The 18,883-nt window shown below is 56.9% G+C and overlaps 1 protein-coding gene across 1 annotated transcript; it reads left to right on the plus strand.

Annotated features, from left to right (window-relative positions):
• The first annotated feature begins 31 nt into the window (after positions 1-31).
• On the plus strand, positions 32-18,351 carry NPHP4 (nephrocystin 4). Its single transcript, XM_061351652.1, has 29 exons — positions 32-120; positions 393-568; positions 916-1,047; positions 2,652-2,824; positions 3,138-3,202; positions 3,458-3,613; positions 3,694-3,830; positions 4,325-4,491; positions 4,566-4,692; positions 6,411-6,593; positions 6,857-6,986; positions 9,046-9,092; positions 9,696-9,910; positions 9,995-10,186; positions 10,804-10,991; positions 11,582-11,742; positions 12,134-12,314; positions 13,219-13,347; positions 13,466-13,668; positions 13,740-13,966; positions 14,060-14,249; positions 14,383-14,466; positions 14,555-14,711; positions 14,946-15,031; positions 15,562-15,647; positions 16,029-16,200; positions 16,691-16,870; positions 17,615-17,758; positions 17,839-18,351. Exons 1-29 carry the CDS (start codon positions 105-107, stop codon positions 17,977-17,979), a joined length of 4,245 nt encoding a protein of 1,414 aa, XP_061207636.1. The 5' UTR covers positions 32-104; the 3' UTR covers positions 17,980-18,351.
• The last annotated feature ends 532 nt before the right edge of the window (positions 18,352-18,883 follow it).

Here is an 18,883-nt window from a genome sequence, read left to right on the forward strand (position 1 = left end):
CGCACCGGAGAAAGGGCGCGGGAGCACGGATGGCGGGGTAGTGAGCGGCGGTGTCCCCTCTGACTCCCCCCCGTGCCGGCGCGGGGTTGGTCGGGCCCGAGAAGATGGCGTCAGGGCGCGGTGAGTGCGCTGGGCCCGATCCCGCGGGTGGTGCGTGCTGGGCCGGGCCGGGGCCGGTTGGGCAGGACCGGACCGGGCCGGGCCACACCGGAGTGTCCGCTCCGCTCTTATTCGCGGTGGGCCACGGGCCGGTCCCTGCTCGGTCGCGGTGCCCCGGTTCGTGCGGGTGTGAAGGTGTGCCCGGCCCTGCACGTGCCCGCGCGGGGCCTCGTTGGGTTGCGGTGCTCCCGCGTTCCCGCAGCTCCCGGTTCCTTCCGTCCTCCCTTACCCAGGCTCGGCCCCGAGGACGCCGGCCGGGACAGGGGCCCCGCGGTGCAGTGAATGGGAGCGGGTGTTCCGGCAGAACCTCGCCGTGCCGCCGCACGACCGGCGCAGGAGGGTGCCCCCGGCGCGCCCCGCGGCCTTCTGCTGCGGCCTGAGGCACCTCGAAGGGGCCGCCCTCAGCCAGGTACGTGTGAGCCTTCAGTTACAGCCTTATCTATAGCATAGGTGAGTGCTTTGTGCAGAGGAGCTGTGGCTGCCCCATCCCTGGCAGTGCTCAAGGCCAGGTTGGACACAGGGGCTTGGAGCAAGCTGCTCCAGGGGAAGGGGTCCCTGCCCGTGGCAGGGGTTGGAGCTGGAGGAGCTTTGAGATCCCTTCAACCCAAACCAGTCTTGTTTTTAAGCTAAAACCTCTGTATAACACTTTAAAAGTGAATTATTTGTTCCCCCCTGCCCTTACCAAAGCATGTTCTGCAGATTGGGGGTGCTGAGATGGGCGTTCTGCAGTGGGGCTGATCCTGCCCTCCCTTGCAGGGAGCTGCGTACCAGCTGCGCCTCTCCCTCTTCGATGCCACCTACCACCACTTCTTCGGCAGGACCTGGAGGAGCAGCCTTCGAGTTGCCCACGCTGCCCCATCGTGCTTGGCCAAGGCGGTGTTCAATGAGGTGAGTGCAGGGGAAGCACCAGCAGGCCTGGGGATGGGCAGCGATCCATCAGGGAACGGATGGAGCTGCAGGAGCAGGGTCCATGGAGGGAGGCTTTTAATGCATGAAGGGAAAAGTTGCTTTTGCTGGAGTTGAGGCCAGAGCTGCTCTGCTTTGGTGCTGGTTTCCTTCTTCAGTCTGAGGCTCTGGGGTCCCACTCCAGCATGCTGTAGCCAGGAGTCCTTAAATGCAGTGAGCACGAAACATGCCCAGGCTCTGTCCCCTGTCTGTTGCTGATTCTTGACTGCAGAGTGATTTGTTCTCCTGCATGCAGGCAGTGGAACCAACCCATTTTCCTTCCTGGCACTACTCAATCCTTTGCCCAGGCTGCACCCAGACACTGCCCAATTATTAAGTTTTAATGGCACTCTTTATTAAGCTTTATGTAATGGAAAGCTTCATTAACCGTTATTTAATGGCAAGCTTTATTAAGCGTTTGCTGGAACGGGGAAGCTGAGGCTTTGGGTTGCTTCCAGGGCAGCCTGGGAGCCGCGGTGCGCTGCCCCGTGCTGCCTGCTGCGCGCAGGGCTGGCAGCAGAGAGCAGTGTTTGCTCACGAGTGGGGAGGAAGGGACCCTCTGGCACAGCGCTTCCCTCTCCTTACCTGGGAACCAAACTCATCCAATGGTGCTGCTGACAGCGCAAACTGGGGTGCCCCTTATCGGGGAGCCCCCGCCTCCCCAGTGGTGCAGGTGGGGTTCAGCATGGGTTAGTGCTGTGTTCCTTCGTTTATTTATGTCAGTAGCAGTATCTGGGAGGCATTGATGTGTGCACTTCTTCCCCAACTGCTTTAGTTCTCATCTGACCCCTGCTTTTTTGAAGAGGGATGGAGAAAAACCAGGGCAGGGGCACGGGGTCTGCATGTGCAGCTGGTCAAGGTGACCCCGGTGCTGCATTGCCCTTGTGGGGTTTAGAGGAGAGGACTACGCTGTCACAAGCCACTGTTGATGCTCCCAGTGGGGACAGCGAGCTTGGTTTTACAACGGAGCTGCTGCAGGGGCTCCCTGGCTCTGCAACCAGAGGTCATTATTGCAGTGTTTTGCAATAAAAGATAATAGAATAGCGATTTATTTCCCTGGGTTGATGGGGTAATGTCTCTCTCCGTTATCCTTTCCTGACAGCCGGTCATTACGGTAAACGTTTTCCCTGGAACACTGCAGTAATGAGTCTTTAATAGAAAGATGAACCTAGCCTTAAATCTTGTCCTGAGGAGGTGACCTGTGTCCTGTCCCCTCCTGCCTGCAGGTCCAGGCCACCCCTGTCTGCTCCCCACACTGGGTTGGGGTATTCTGACTCCTTTGGCTGCCCTGGTGTGGGGCTGGCTCTGCAGCCTGTGAGTTACTCTGGAAAACGGGTGTTAGCAACAAAGAAAGGAGGGAAAACAAAAGTTGATGATGGTTGAGGTTTAAGGAGATTGAGATCTGGGCTCATGTACCATGAGCTTCTGTCTGGAAGTTTTAGTGGATGTTCTGGTTATGCTGTTGGCTGTCCCAGTGCCACAGGCATTGCTCTGCAGTGGGATCCACCAGCTCTGCAGTACCCTTTCTCTCTCCTTTCCCACCCCAGACCATTTACTTCCACACCTCCTTGAGCCACCCTGGCATTGCTGCTGTTGTGGAAGTGGTGGCGACAACCAAGAAAGAGGATGGGAGCTCTCAGCATCTCTCCTGTGGCTTTGGAGTCATCCCTCTGTTTGGCAGTGGATCGGAGGTGAAGGACGTGGCCACCAAGGACAGAGTGTAGGTGTCATTGCCTTGCTGCTATGTGACGGGGGACACTGGGCATTGGGGTGACAACGTGCATGGCTGCTTTGAGGGGAGGAAGGGTGGTCCTGGGGCTGCAGAAACAAAGCCAGCATTTAGAAACCTGGAGTTCTTCCCTGATGGAGAAGCAGCAGTGGGTTTGTAAGTGATGCGTGCCCTTTCCTTAAAGGACAGGATTTTAGCATGGGTGCAGAGTAGGCAGGTGGTTTCTGACGGGGAGCAGAGGCATTGTGGAAGAGGGAGGTATGCTTCAGGGTGGATTTACTGACTGTGTGCTTTCTGCTTTCAGGCTGAAGCTGTACCATGGGACGCCCCGTGCCTTGCTGCACCCACGCTTTCAGGAGCCCATGGAAAGTAAGCAGCAGCAGGATGTGGTGCCTTGCTCCTTTCTTGGTGGCCTCTCTTACCCACATGAGTGTTGATATTATATGTGGTCCATATGTAGTGTCAAGTGGACTTGCCTTACTGCCAGATAGGAAAAGCCTGGCTGGGCAAACGCAGGTTTTCCTTTGCTCCCAGCACGTGCATTTGTGGGTATTAACTTCAGCAGTGGTCCTGTGAGGCTCTCTCCACACCTTTGATCATTTTGGGCTGTTTTCTCTTCTTCAGAGAACAAATACCTGACGGTGATGGAGAAGAGCCACCTGCAGTACACCCTGAAGCCCCACCAGCCCCTGGAGACGATATTTCATCTCCTCCCTGAAAACCTTCCAGTGTCTGGGCTGCAGAACATCCCCGGCTTGCTGCCAGTGTGCGGAGACACGAGTAAGGGCTCCTTCCCTTTCCCTGCTGCTTTTGCCTCTGGTGCCCCCCTGGTCCTGATGACACCGCCTTTGTCTTTTCAGGTGGCTGCTTGCAGAAGCCCCGGCTGATGAAGCCGGTGACCTGCTACCTGGAGAGGCTGTCTGTCTGTCTGTACCCTTCCCTGGAGGAGTTTGAGGAGGAGCTGCTGGACCTGCTGAACAGCGATCGCTTGCTGCAGGTACTGCTGGTGCAGTTAAGCAGGGGAAAGCAAGCCTGATGCATGAACAGTGATGTTGGTGCTTCATTTATGGGTGGAGTGGAGTGGTTCAGTTAAATGGTATTTATTTTGCTTGAAGTCCCTGATTTTCTTTGCCAGTACAAGCCTTCTCCTTGCTTTACTGCTGGCTGAGCACACAGGTGCTCTCTGTAGGCTTTGTTTTGAACATCCAGACACTAATAAGCAGAACCTGAGTTTGGGAAAATGCAAAGGCAGGATGCAGCGTGCACTGAGTATGTCTCTTTAGGAACAGCACCGCTGGCCACATCCTTTATTTGCCAGATTTGCACCAGCTCTGCCATAAAGATGAAGGATTTTCATATTCATCAGCCAGCACGGGGGTGGATCCTGCTCTTTGAGTTTCCGATGGATTGCCTGAGTTTCCTGGCTGTGGGCGGCCTGGGGAGGGATGCTGTGCCTCCTCACTACCCAAGCTGAGAACCTGCCTGTCGCAGGCTAACGCCGCTCCGGATGGCGATGGGATGGTGGTTCGGGAGCGGCGCCTGCACGTCGGGGTCCACAACGGGCTGTGCTTCGTCCAGGCACCGCAGGTGGCTGTGCTGGTGCCAGAGGCAGAGGCAGCACGGGGTGGCTGCATGGGGGTGCCCAGCTCCGGAGCCAGGTAAGGGGGAGGCCCTCCACTGCTTGTGCTGCTTCCCTTGTGCATTGCCGCAGTTCCTCTCCATCCTGGTGCAGGGGTGCAGGTCAAGCCCTGGTGCTGAGGAGCCGCATCCACCTCAGTGAGATGGTGCCTCACCCGGCGTTCGGGATCTGCTTCCAGCTGGAATACGTCCTCTGCAGCGCGGGGAGAGCCGGTGGGAAGGTAGGGCAGAGTGCGTGCACTTCATCCGGTATTAAACGTGGAGAGGTGCTGCTGGGGAGTGAATCCCCGTTGAGGAACTCCATCCTCTGCCCCTGTTCTGACATCCTGCACCCTCAGGGCACTGCAGCTCCTGCTGCCTAACAAACGGCCCTGCAAAGTGTCCAGGTGCTTTCTGCAGCAAATATCCTGCAAATGGGCTGTTGAAGCATTTTAATTACATGTGGATCCATTTCTCTGCCGTGTACATGGAGAAATGTGGCCTGCAGCAGTCCCATCGTGTTCTGGGAAGCTAATTCAGAACATTTCAGCTTTTTTTTTATTAAAAAAAGGATTTTCTTTGGAATTTAGTATTTCTGCTGAGAAGAAGTTAACCCCTGTGCTTCAGCCTGAGGTTCTCTGCATGTTAAAGCCAGACAAAGCCTCTGTATTGACTGCGGAGGCCAGGCTCGTTAATGCCTACTTAGGGATCATTAACATGTGTTTCAGTTTAACCTTGCTGGAGGCTAAACCCAGCTTAAAGAGCTGTTCAGGTGTGCCCTCCAGAGCCCCTTTGCTGTCGGAGCCATCACCTCCTTGGTGCCACTGAATCCATGGCTGTTGGTTCGTTAGGATTCACTGATGTCCCTGCTAAGATGCTCACTGCAGGAAGTGACCTCTCTTGGGGGAGAAATGGGTGCCTGTAACGTGGGACACTGTCAGGCCAGAGGGATTGTGTCGAGGCAGGAGGGATGAGCAGAGCTTTGCTGTTGGAAGCTCTGTGTTGGGCTCAACTCCTGTAGGAAGCTGAGAGCCGAGGCCCCCACAGAGATGTGGGGCTGCAGCTGCAGTTCTGTGCCGTGGGCAGAGCAGTTAATCCCAAGGCCGCTGTGGAGCTGATCCCCTTGTCCTCAGTGCTATATTTAGCAGGCTGTGAGGGTGATTGCAGGCGCTGGCAAAGACCTCTCGGTTCTCTTGTGCACCTCTCCTTTGGTTTGAGGGGAGGCTGTGGTAAGTGGATGCCTTTATGCTGCCTTTCCCATCTGGCAGGAATGGGGGGGTCGAATATATCCCTTAATGCAGTATGCTTGAGGTGGGGGATTAGAGCCCTTTGGTGCTGGTGGCTCTGTCTGAGCTTATGTGTGCTAAATACTTGCAAGGGCTGAAAACCCTGCTGGTTTTGAAAAGCATCGTATTGTGCTTTTACCTTGTAGCAGCATGGTTCTGTGGTGATCCATAACCTAGAGGTGTAGTCCCTTGTGTAGGTGGGTGCAGGGGTGAGATAGGATTACTTGGGGTGTGGGTGCCTGCAGGGAGGGAATAACATCAGCAGCGGGCTGGGTAAAGGGGGTAAGTGCAAGGAAAACCAGAGCACCCATGGGGTAAGGTGGCTTAGGGCTTACAGGGAGAAGTGGGGTTCATACCTGTGTGCCCTGAGTTTGTGGTCAGGTGTCAGAGGCGAAATCACATAGGAGGGCACCAGTTCTGCTGGCAGAGGGAACAGAAGCAAACCTGGGTGTATCCACATCCCTCTCCATCAGAGAAGCACTCCTGGTCCTCCTGGGAGCCTGAAGGGGATGGGAGCAGAAAGATGCAGTTGTACTGGGGGGAAAGCAGAATGTCTGCAGGATGGGGTGATGGGGAGCGGGTTCTGTGGGGTGGGAAGATGCATCGGAGGTGAGACCCTGCTTCCTCCATCCCAGAGGCAGTGGGGTGCCCATTGCTGCCGCTCTGTTCTGCAGGCCCTGGCTGGCAGTGCTCGCGGTGAGGCAGCCGACATGCGCTCCGTGCGCTGGGCGCTCTGGAGCCCTGAGCTGGGTGCTGGTGAGGCGGACGTGGTGCTGCCCCTGCGTGGGGGTGCCCGCCGCGGCCCCTGCCAAACCTTGGTGTACCGGGCCCCGCCGGGCAGCAGGAGCTCCCGCAAGGTGAGCGATGGTTCTGGGGATGCTGATGGGGCCTGGGCAGGCTTGGTGTGAGGGGGGCTCTTTGCCAAGGCCTTGGTAAGTGCCCAGGCAGCTCCCTGCATATCTGGGGATGGATGGAGAGGGATGGCAGGAGGATTGATCCCCCATTGCTGCCCCCCACCTCCAGTGATCACTACACTGGTGGAAGTGTGCTTGGTGTCCAGTGCTGCCTGACTTCAGTTCCTGCAGGCATACAGTAAGAAGTGTTTAACTCCCAATCTCAGGGGAAGCACATGGAGTCCGGGACTGTCCAATTCCATGTTTCCACTGGTTCGGAAGAACACGCTGTAACTGCTGCACAGAGCCTGTGTAAGGACGGGGACGAGGTGGAGAAGCCTCCCACGCCATCACCGAGTGAGTGTTTTCCAGTTCGCTGACATTTAAAACACACAGTGTGGTGCTGGTGTCTGCTGGGGGGGGGGAAACACGGCTCCAGTAAGGGGCAGTGAGCAGCTTGTGAATTACCAGGAGGAACCAAGTTCCCACTGAGGTGCATTCAGCTCTCCCTTTAACTTGCCCATGTCCCCTGTGCTGCTCCATGTGCAGGATCCTCAGGGATTTCCAGCCTGCTCCTGTTCTGGGTCACTGATGGCATTTGGGCTCATGTGCCCAGCACCTGGAGGAGCTGGCTGGGTGCAGCAGTTGCTCCCTGGCAGTGCTGCTGCTCATCCCTCTGGACTCAGGGTCCCTTCAGACATGAGGACAGGAGAAATGTGAGTTATAGGGTGAGGGGAAGAAACTTTGTCATGGCGCTGCCAGTGCCTTTCCAGGGAAAGCTGGCTGGAGGTGTGTGTGTGAGCAGGAGTGCGTCTCTCCCTGGTGCCAGGTCTGCTGGCTGTGTTGGAGAGAAAACTGCTGTTGGTGTGGGTTTGGGCATGGAGCTGAGCCTGGGCTCCTGGAAATCCTCTCTGGCTTGTTTCCATCTAATCCTGCCTGTTGTGACCGATGGGAAGCCAGCTTCCTTTCTGCAGCATTGCTCTGCTCTGCTTCCCACACAGGTCTTGCTGTGATGCTCCAGGTACCTGGCACTGTTTAAACACATTTATGGGCTTATCGAGCTCCTGGTGAGCCGTCGGTGCCAGCCTGCGGGTCAGGGCGATGATGGCGCATGGATGTCTGCTCCATGCCAGCCCTGGTGCTGCCGCGCCTTCCACGAGGTGGCAGAGTGGCACCATGGCTCTGCTGCAGCCGGTGCTGGGTTTGCTGGTGTGAGGGCTCTAGAGGAGGAAGCTTCAGGTGAAGTGCAGGGGTCTGGGGCTGTGCTTTAGGCTCCCTGTGGCATTGCTGCTGGTGCCCTCCTGGTGCTGCTTGAAAGGTTTTGCTGGGCACCTTTCAGCTGGCAGTGGCCAGGATGGGGAGTTGCAGTGTGAGGAAGGGAGAAACAAGTGTGCTTCCAGCCCAGCCCTGGGCTCACATGCTCCAACCTGGGGAGGGCATACTGGAGCATGGATGGGATGCCCAGTGAGGGGAGATGCTCTGGTAAGGTGATTCTAGGGGATGAGCTGAGAGGTGTTTCCTGTCTCTGGGGCACTGGTGGCACTGGGGAGTGCAGTGGTGATCCCATGAGGTGAGAGCCAGCCTGCACCCCGAGCTGCTGGAGGAGTGCTTGGTGAACATTTTATAGAGCTCTGCTGGCAAACCTGCTGCCATCTGGCCCCTTTGGCCAGGGGAGGCCAAGCACATCATCCATCAGCTCAGCTGCCGGTGGTGCTGATGGATCCATCAGTGATCTCTGAACACTGACCCAAGCCATCCTCATGGAAGGAAACCACTGTTGTAGATGCAAGGAAGGCAGGGTGGTTTCCTTTGCACAGCAGTCTGCATGAGATAGCTGGAATACTCACAGTAGTGGAAGCAAAATGAGGTCTGTGCATCACATGGATGCAGAGATGGAACATCTGTGCCCCTGGTCCGCTCTGAAGGCCCGCGGCAGAGCGAGCTCTGTTGCGCTGTCGCACGAGCTGAGCAGATCCAAACACGATGGTGCCTGTACCATTCTGGGGCACAAAAGGCTGAAGAGAGTGACAAGAAATAACAGAGGAGCGATGAAAACCTTAAAGTATCTTCCAACTTTCACGTCTCATTAAGCATCCCGCTTAGGCAGCGCTGCGTGGCCGCAGGGAGCTGCGGCACCGTCTGGGGATGCTGGAGCTGGCTGCCTTTTGCAGCAGAGTTAGCCTAATTCCCGGCAAAATAATGGATGGATCTGGAAATGTGCTACTTACCCCTGCAGGCAACAGGGTTATTGGAAAAATAAGTCAAAGCAGTGGCTGAGCGATGCTGGCTGCCTTACTGAGCTGGCTTCACCCCCGACATTCAGATGGGCTGGTGGGAGATTGGGGGGTGCTCGGTGATGGAGGGGACAGCAGTGACAGAGGGTTCATTTGAGCATCAGTCCTGTCCCTCTCTGCAGGTCTGGTGGCTCTGCCGACGACGGTGGCCTCCCCACGGGGACCGGGGGTAAGTGCCATGGACACAGGTGGTGGGTCACGGCATTCCCAGGGGATGTGCTCCCAGTCCCATCCTCTTCCCTGGCTCCTGCAGCCGAGAGGCAGTAAACCCCTGCTCATAATCCACCTCCTCCAGGGCAGCAGAACAGATCCTGCCTACATGGTGGGCAAGATTCCCTGAGCCCTTTTCATGCCCCAGATGTCCCTGTAAGGGCAGTTCTGGTTTGTGTCAGCCCAGATTTGCTGGGTACTCTTGCTCCCCGGTACATGCTGACAGTGATGCATGACTTCTTCTTGTGGAGCTGCCGGGATTTAAGGAGAGCTGTGAATACAGAGATCCCTCTTTATGCCTTTTTCTCTTGTATCTTGATGCAGGGATCAATGCACACAAATATTTTTTGATGAAATGAAATGCTTTGTGAGTCTGCATTAAGCAGTTTGAGCTTCCTGCTGCATGTTCTCATCTATTTGCCAGGGAAAGCGCAGCAGCTCAAGAGGAAGCAGAGGTGCAAACCCTCCGGCGGCCAAGCTGTGCTGCTTCTCGGCACAGAAGAGCTGCTTTACCATAGAGAGGCCAATGCAGGGCTCTCATCCTCTCTGCTCTCCTCCCCAGCTATCCATGTCCCAGCTATCAGTGTCCCCACCACGGGCTGGCCGCCGGTCCCTGGTGCCACCGGCCCGCGGCTCCCGGCAGGACGGTGCCATCACTCACCTGGAGGCTGACCTGAGCCTGCCAGACCCGGGGCACTGCACTGGTGACCAGTTGCAGGCAGTGCCCTTCACCCCGCTGCAGGTGCCCATCGCTGCCGTGGGGCTGCAGGCAGGCAGGTGATGCTCCTGTGCCCCCATTGCCCAGCCCATTGGGCTCCCCTGTGTCTGCCTCTGCACAGCTCCCCCCTGTTCCTCCATCAGCTCCCACACGGTGCTGTCCCGTGCCTCCCTGGCGCACCTGCACGCTGCCGGCTTCCCAGAGATCCTGGACCGCAACCAGGAGCCAGTGGAGGTCTCGGAGCCGGCGGACCCGGCGAGTGTCAGCCTGCAGCTGGAGGAAGCCGACCCTCTGCAAGGGAATGAGATAATCCTGCAGTTCCTGGCCTTCGGCAGGTGGGGTGCAGCGCTGCTGGTGCCTCCTGTGGGCAGAGCCCATTGGGAAGTGTCCTCCCCCCCAGGCCATTGCCCTCCTTGAACAGGAGAAGTCCTTGCAAAGGAGCTGCTTCCTCCAGCAGCTGCCATGGAGGCAGAGCCCTGGAGAGCTCTTGTCCTTGATGATGTTCTTGTCCTTCCTGGACTCTCTTAAATCACACTCCAGTTCCTTCGATTGTGTCCATTACCCACAATGTGGTGTAAAAGCTGCTTAATGCAGGGCTTCTCCATAAACGCAGATGGAGTTGAGAAAGTTGGCACCTATGGGGTGGCTTTGGCTGGATAAAGCTGCGCTTGTGGTTTTCCTGTGCATGGCAGCATGCTGTGTGAAGGTAAAGTGTTGTCTTTGCTGGGCTCCACTGTCGTAGCATATGGCAGGAGACAGCTGGAATTACAAAGCTTCTTGGAAAGGCAAGGCAAACCGTATGCCCGCTGTCTTCAGAGGAGTCCAAATACTTGTGATGCTGCCAATCATCCCTTGTTCTTTTACCTCTGGGTGCATGCCAGACACACAAGGAGCTCGTGATGGGGAGGCAGTGCCATGCCATGAACTAACCCAACCCCATTCTCTCCTCAAGGGATGCTCAGGGCAGTGTGGAGTGGACGTGGCCAAGGACCATCTTCCTCACATTCCAGTTCTACCGCTTCCCACCGGTCACCACCCCACGGCTGCAGCTGGTCAGCAGGGAAGGGGGACCGGGCTCCGGGCTGGCTGTGCCAGCGCAGCTCCTTGTCCGGGTGAACCAGGATGGGACCCCCAGCACTGGTAAGCTCTGGTTTGAGCATGTGGCTGCTCCTCTTCATCGGCCAGATTTGGGCTTGCCCCTGGGCTGAGGGATGGGCTGGTGTCTGCTTTAATAGCAAGCCTTTGCTAATACACCAGCGTTTTGAATGTCCTGTGTTGGAAGTAAAGCACTGGTAGGTGCTGGGGATGCAGTCAGCATCCTGAGGCTGCTGGCTCTGGTGGCCGAGTTCCTTTGATAGGAAAGGCAACACGTGAGCTCTGCTCTGCTCAGAGTGAGGAGCTCTGCTCCTCCTGGCTGAAGGCTTTTCTTTGTTTCTTTGTGCCTTGTTCAATTCTGCTCCCAAGGGACACCACAAGCAGTTGTGGCTGGTGAAGCTCTTTCTCCATGTGGGGCTGTTAATGGCAATGAGAGGGGGAGTCTGTACAGACCAAGTGTTTGTGGGAGGATGCCAATCCCAGGGGACCTTGGACCTTGCTAATTGACCAACGGGTTCATTAAGCAGAGGAGATGGGGTGTGTGACACGCAGGTTCCCCAGAGCAGAAGAGCCTCCGTGTCCCAGCTCATGTGCCCAGGGCAGCTCCATGTCCATGGTGATGCTGTGTCTCGCAGGACTGCCGGGCCTGCAGCTCAAGTACATGGTGGATCCTGCTTTCCTGCGTGCTGGGGAGCAGCGCTGGTTCCTGCGGTACCTGGCTGAGCACAGCCTCCAGGTCGACGTCTGGGATGGAGACTCCCTGCTCCTCGTTGGGTCTGCTGCTGTTAAACTGGAGGTATTGGTTAAACTGGAGGTCTTTCCCCATAAGCCTTCAGGACTGCTGATGTTGGAGACCCTCTCCTTAGTGTGCAGGGGTGTTAAGGAAGAGCCTGACTTTTCCTTTGGTCCTGTGTTGAGATGCTGTTGCATTTCCCTTGCGTCCTCAGTAATCGAGTTGCTGTCAGCTCCTCTGTGTAACTGAGACTGATGTCAGCCTGACAAGCCCCTGATTGCAGGATTTGTCATCTTTACCTTGAAAGTGATGGCAGGATGTTAATTTTCTGACTTCTCCGGAGCTCCTGCAGTATCCTAGGGCTGAAACCCCAGACCTAGGGCATGGAGATACCCCTACCCGGACCCCTTAACCCTGCAGACCTCCCCAGTAACTCATTACCCCTTGTCCTCAGCCTCTCCTGCGCCAGGGCCGAGCAGCAGTCAGGACACACCATGAGCTGGAGGTGGCCACGACCGAGTATGAGCCAGATGCAACGGTGATGGGCCAGGAGGCTCTCCGGCATGGTGCCCTGCGGCCCCTCGGTGTGCATGTGGTGGTGAGGGGCCGCCTTCACCTCTGCCTGGCCAATGTTGGTGAGAGCCTGCTGCTCACACAGCCAAAAGGCTTGAATGCTGCACTGGTGGCGTGTATCCCTTGCTGGGTAACTCCTGTCCCAGCATCAGTATAGTGCCGTAGGCAAGGGCATAAGGCTCCTGGTTGTGCCTGTGGTCCCTGCTCGGCTGCAAGTGCCAGCACAAGGCTGTGGGGAGGCTGGTGGTGTGGGCACAACACCATGTGTTTAGGTGCTAGCAAACAGCATGGGGCTGAGGGAGAAGCGTGCTGTACACACGGCTGTACCTGATGGAAAACCATGCTTGTAAGAGCGTTGGTCTTCCCAGAGACTGCTGGCTGCCTCTATTTTATATATTTAATTCCCTGTCCTGTAAATGTGACTAAAATCTTATCTTCTGAAGAAAGATTAGCTCCATTAGGAGATACCTGAAATCGTCATTTCCATACTTGCCTGCAAAGGGATGATAAGCTCCTGGGAAGGAGAATCTGAGATCCAAACCCAGGGAGAGGTTTAATTTGCACCCCGTGAAAGAAAGAGAGGAAGCAAAGATGCTGCAGCAGGGCAGCAGCCACGCTTTGCTGGTTGGGTGCTTTCCCCTGCGTCCTTTTAATTTCAGAATGCTGTTAAAAACAGGATTGAAAAGCACCTGAAGGATGGGGATGGGATTTGTTGGCTGGGGAAATACCTGTCAGGTTTAGAGCTTTGTCCAGCTCTGCTTGGCATGGCCTTTGTGGGTGGCACTGTGCTGATGCTGCTCTGTCTCTGGGCTGCATGGTGGTACCTGCTCTGGAGGGAGCACTGCTGGGCTCACAGAGCATCGCTGGCAGCCAGAGTTTGCTCCTGCTTTAACCGTTACAGGGCTGCAGTGAGGGTAACAGTGAGAGCCGGATGGTTTCTGCTCACCTCGCCTCTGCTTGTGGCAGGTCACCCATGCGAGGACACCCCAGGGCAGCTGCCATCCCCGCTGCTGTCCCGCTCCCGCATCGTGCCCATGCCGGATGGTGCTGGCAACGTCCCAGCTGGCAGCTGGGTCTCCTTGAACGCTGCCGGTGGTGAGTCCTGGGGGGGTTTGGGTGGGCACAGTCAGTGCCAGCGCTTTGCCCCGCTCTGTTGCTCCCCTTCCTGGCCCTGCAGCATCACAGGGGTCCCTCACGGTGCTCTCCGCTGCAGGCGGGCGGGTGTCACGGGCACGGAGGCTGGTGGATGTGGATGCGGAGCTGGCGGCCGCGCTGCGCAGCCGCTGGCCGGAGGCAAGGGTGGCCCCTCCAGCAGCAGCCAGCGAGGCCGCGGCCGCCCGCCGGCGCAAGCTGCGGCGCATGGCACTGGTGCGGCAGCAGGAGGATGCTGGTGGTGGGAGGACGCCGCAGCTCACGGTGAGAAGGGACCCCAGGGGCTGGGGGTGCTGCGGGGGCACCGGGTTCATGGCTCCCTCCCTCCCCAGCAGGGCTGGCCGGAGCAGCGCGCCCGGCTCATGCGGGACCTGCAGATCATCGACGCCTACCGGGAGCACACCAAGGGTGAGAGCATCTCTCAGATGCTCAGCCAGGCCATCACCGTCACCCGCACCGTGCATGCTGTGCTGGGGACAGCGGAGTTCTTTGAGTTCACCCTCAAGAACCCCTATGGCATCCAGCACACTGTGACCATTGAGGTTGACCACCCTGAGCTCAGGTGGGGGCCAAAGCGGGGTCTCCTCTCTGTGTGTGGGGCGATGCCAGGGTGACACTGGCTCCTCACCAGCACCTCTGCCACTCGCTGCCCCAGTGTCATACTGGACCCAAGGGAATGGCGGCACTTCAAGGAGCTGACCAAGAGCGTTACACCGGTGGAGGAGGAGATGTTCCACCTCCGCGATGACCTCAGGCCTCAGGTCTACCTGCGCCCCAACGAGACGGTTCGCATCCCCTTTAAATACCAGACCTTCTCTGCAGACCCTGCTGTGGTGGCAGCACAGGTAGGTGCTGAGCCCCCTTTGGAGGAAGTGTTTCCCTTAGCTGTGTTTTCCTGTGCACTGGTTCTGTCTCCGGTAGCACTGTGTAGCTATGGTAATGCTGCATCCCGAGGCAATCCGCTCTTGTACCCCGCAGGGACCAGCAGGGCTGGGTGCCGGTGCTGACACAGCCGTCCATCCCATAGGGAAAAGTGGGGCCGGGCAGACAAAGCACATCCAGGTGAGGGAGCCGGGGGAAAGGGGCTGTGCAGGAGGAGCAGCATCACTCCTGCAGAACTCCATCCTTCTCCTTCCGCCCTCTGGGACAGGTTTCCTTCCAGGTGAGTGGGGGGAAGCCCATCGCGCTGCTGCGGGTGAAGGTGGAGCCGCAGCCCCATGTGGTGGACCAGACCTTCCGCTTCTACCACCCCGAGCTCACCTTCCTGAAGAAGAGCATTCGGCTGCCCCCCTGGCACACCCTCCCTGGTGAGCCTGTGCCTCTGTTGTTAATCCAGCACCCATGGCTCATAGGGATGTGGCATTGAGGTGCAGGAGCATCCAGAGAGCTGCCAGCATTAGTTTTATACCCTATTCCCTGTACTGGTACACCAATGCACTGGTACGGTTGCAGTGTAAGGGGTCCAGGTCTATGGCTGCATGGGGTGCAAGGTAGCAATCACAAGGTGCTGAATATAGCTTCATCTCTGGGTCTCTCCACAGGCACACCAGTGGGGATGCAGGGTGGCGAGCCTGAGATGTATGTCCGCTGCAGCGACCCAGACATCATTTGTGAAACCAAAACCATGGTACTGGTTCTGCTTTGGCACTGGTCCTGTGCTTCGTGTCCTCCCACTTCGGGTCGGTTTGGTTGGCAGAGAAGTGCCTTACACCCGTGCAGTGACACTGATGTGCAGCCCCTGCATTGGAACATGCAGCATGGGCTTCCTGGGCTTGCTTTGGAGCTTGGGGGGGGGTTAGGAAGGGAAACTGAACGTGGGTACATGCTTTGCAGATGGCCATGGAGGGCGGCTGCTGATTGCCTGACACGCGTTAGGATGGGAATTGGATTATGGCTTGTTAGGAAACTTGGGGAAACGTTGCCAAAATCTGATTACAGATGCAGACCTGGAATGCGATAGTTGTTTGTGTCCTCTTTTGTAATTAAAAATACTGGAAGAGCTCAGCCAAGCTCTATAATAACTTGATAACTTGGTTTAATGAGATGCAGACAGCATCTGCGTTCGATAGCGGCTTTCTCTGATGGGAGGGAAGCCCCGGAGCCCTGGTTACTGGGACGATGCTGAGGTTGGGATGATGCTCTGCCTTCTGCACGCAGGGGCCTGGGGAGCCACAGGACATCTTCTTAAAAGTAGCTGGAGGACCAAGCCCGCAGATCAAGAAGTTCTTTGTTGCTATTTACACGTAAGTACCGGAACCCCAGAACAGTGAGAAATATGGAGCTTCCACTGCCCTCCCATCCCTGGCAGGGTTCAAGGCCAGGCTGGAGCAAGCTGCTCTAGTGGAGGGTGTCCCTGCCCGTGGCAGGGGTTGGAACTGAATGAGCTTTAAGGTCCCTTCAACCTAAACCACTCTGATTCTATGATGCTGTGATTGCAGAGGCTGGGCAGGAGGCTTCATGAACTGTTTGCAGCTCAGGTTCTCTTTCCCCTGAACACTCTCTGCCCAGTGCATCCTCATCATGCAGACAAGTGCCTTCTGCACCAGCCCCGGGCGATGCTTCAGGAGCGGGTGGGACTGAACTGGTTTCCTTAGGGGAAGCTCACTGCTTTGTCTGGGCTGCAGGGACCCCTGGCTGGCAGCACCCATCCAGATCTGGCAGTTCTACCTGCACTCCCTGCAGCGCCTGGATGTCAGCTGCACAACCGGGCAGCTCACCCGCCTCTCGCTGCTGCTCCGCGGCACACCAGCACCGCGCAGGGTGCAGGCCTTCACCTCCCACCCGCAGGAGCTGGAGGTAACCCTGGAGCTGGGCTGGGCCAGGCCATGGAATTCCCTCTGGGAAGCTGGGGGAGCCAGCCAATAACCTACTGCGGCAAAGTGTTTGTGATAATTATCTTTTGATTAGGGCTGTCATGTGTAGGATCATCGGCACGAAACCCCCAAGGGCAAATTATCTGCGTTAATGAGACTGTCAAGACTAACAATTTCTATAGGATTCCTCTGGCCCTAATAGCGGGTGTGAATAATAAAAGGCACAAACCATCCAGCACTGTCCTGGAAACAAAAGGGAAGGTCTCCATGGGGAAGCCTGTGAGGGGAGGGAGTCCCCAGGCTGGGATGGAGCTGGCTTTCCTTGGCCAGCTCCCGTCCTTCCCAACACAGAGCCAGTTGTGTAGTCACGTAGGCGGGATTCAGTGTAGTGGGCAGGTTAAGAGCAATGGGATCTTGTTTATGATCCAAGCTGGATGTAATGCAACAGGGCCACTCCATGTTGGTTTCTGCAGGTGGATCCGGATGGTGCCTTCCTTCTCCCTGCCAATGGCATCCAGGACCTGTACGTCGGTGTGAGGCCGCGGAGGGCCGGCAGCAGGTTCATCTACCTCAACCTGGTGGATGTGGAGTCCCACCAGCTCGTGTCCTCCTGGCTGCTCTGCCTGGCCTGCAGGCAGCCCCTCATCTCCAAGGTACAGCAGTCCCATGATGGGAAGATGCAGTGCTAGTGCTGGACCAGCAGTCGCAGTCTGGCTGACAACCCAGGGCAGGCTCCTGCTTCTCCCTCTCTTTCCATTACGGGTGTTTTGGTGCTTGTCACCCTGAGGACATGTTTAGCCCCGTTGTGGTTGTATAATCTCACCCAAATCCCCGGTACAATGTGTTCTGGGCTGTTCTGAGGCAGTCCCATCCGCTTGTCACTATCTCCGGTTGTGAATGGAGGCTGCAGCCTGCTGCTTTCCATGAGGCCTTGCCTCAAAGGTGGGAGATCAGATTCCTGGTAATGTGTTCCTTTAAAACATTTTCCTGGAGCCCTCGGGACCGGGGGGAGCTCAGATCAGTTTGAACTGATGCCCCAGCACACGGCCAAGTGCTGCGGGGTTAGCTGAGGGAGCTCCTCTGCTCTACCCATGGACACCCATTAATGAGCTAGAGAATGAGCTGCCTGGACCCAGCTGCTCCCTGGCCCTTGGTCAGTCGGGCTTGTAATTACTCCTGTGAGTACAGCACTGCCAGCAGCAGCGTGAGGAGGATGCTTCTGCTTGGAGGTGGTTTCTTGGTACCTGTTGGCAGACAGATGGGAGGTGTGGAAGGGGAGAGGAGGGGATGTGTGCTCCAGAGCACTCTCCATGGTGTGCTGGCATGGGAGGCAGCTCCCTGTGGTTGTACTGGGGCTCCCTGTGCTGCTCCTGCCATGGTTGGTGTTCATCCCACAGGCGTTTGAGATCTCGCTGCCTGCAGGAGGTGGCAGAGGCTGCAACAAGCGCATCACCTACACCAACCCCTACCCCTCGCCCAGGCTCTACTTCCTGTGCACCAACCGCCCCGACCTGCTCCAGTTCAAGGAGGACTCCTTTGAGGTACGTGCCCCCCGTGCCAGAGCCCTGCCCTCACACAGCCGGGCCCTGCATGGTGTGGTGCAGGTCTGTGTGTCCCGCAGGTCGCCGGTGGGGAGGTGTACACCATCGGCTTGCGCTTCGCCCCCAGCCAGAGCACGGGTGAGGAGGAGATCCTGATTCACATCAATGACCACGAGGACAAGAATGAGGAGACCTTCTGCGTGAAGGTCCTGTACCAGTGAGCCTGCTCTGTCCCCTGTGTCTCTGCAGGGGGGCTCAGCCTGGTCCCCTCTCCAAGCCACCAGGGCACCCGCATCCCCAGGCATTGCCGGGAGCGCTGGTGGTGCCACGTGGCTCCATCCACACAAAGCAGGGAGAGCGAATGTGTTTGTTACCACACAGGATGGCTTTATTTTTGTCAAGTGTTACTACGTTTTTAGGCATTTTTGGATTTTATTTTTTTTTTTAACATAAAAAGTTTGCAGATTTGAGTCTGCGGGGTATTTTTAAAGTATTTTATATTCTGCAGTGAGTTTTGTACGCACTGGGGCCGTTTTCTGGAGTTTTGGGTATTTTTGTACTCATCCTTCCTCAATTAAACTTGCTGTGCAGCACTGCAGAGCGTGGCAGCGTCTTCTTCCGTGGGAGGCGGAAGCCTTTGGAGTCCCCATCCTGCAGAGGCGAGTGCTGCAGTGGCACCAGTCCCATGGTGGGGAGTGCTGGGGCTCCTCTGGATCCCCCTCATTTCCCTGGAGCATCCTGTGGCTCAGTGCAGGGACTTGGGATGGGAGTGGTGTGGGGGGATAAAGTCCAGGCTGTGGAGGAAACACCAAGAGGTGAGAAAACAAGGAGCCAAGGCCAAAAGAAGGGGGCCTCTGGCCCTTGCTGTGCCCCTATCATCACACCCTGGCTAAACCCCCTTAGGAACGCATTAGGGCTTCATGGGTCTAAGGCTGGTTCATGAGGAGCCCTGATGAAGTCGTTGCAGAGTTCCTCTGCCTGATGGCAAATGACAGCTGATCTTTTACAAGTGATTGCTCTGTCTGCAGCACGAGAGGCCCCGAGTTGGGTTGTGGCAGTAGATTAACTGGATAATCCTCATTCTGTTTTCATACAGTGATATTGCTTGAGGCTTGTGGAGGAGCT

This window comes from Neopsephotus bourkii, unplaced genomic scaffold, assembly GCF_033783945.1.
Source record: "Neopsephotus bourkii isolate Nb327-2 ecotype Australia unplaced genomic scaffold, CSIRO-AGI_Nbou_v1 NB_593, whole genome shotgun sequence".
Lineage (NCBI taxonomy): Eukaryota > Metazoa > Chordata > Aves > Psittaciformes > Psittacidae > Neopsephotus > Neopsephotus bourkii.

Coding starts and splice junctions, on each gene's coding strand:
- NPHP4 (XM_061351652.1), top strand. Junction 11,743..12,133: donor CTGCTGCTGTTAAACTGGAG/GTATTGGTTAAA, acceptor CCTTGTCCTCAG/CCTCTCCTGCGCCAGGGCCG. Junction 12,315..13,218: donor CCTCTGCCTGGCCAATGTTG/GTGAGAGCCTGC, acceptor TGCTTGTGGCAG/GTCACCCATGCGAGGACACC.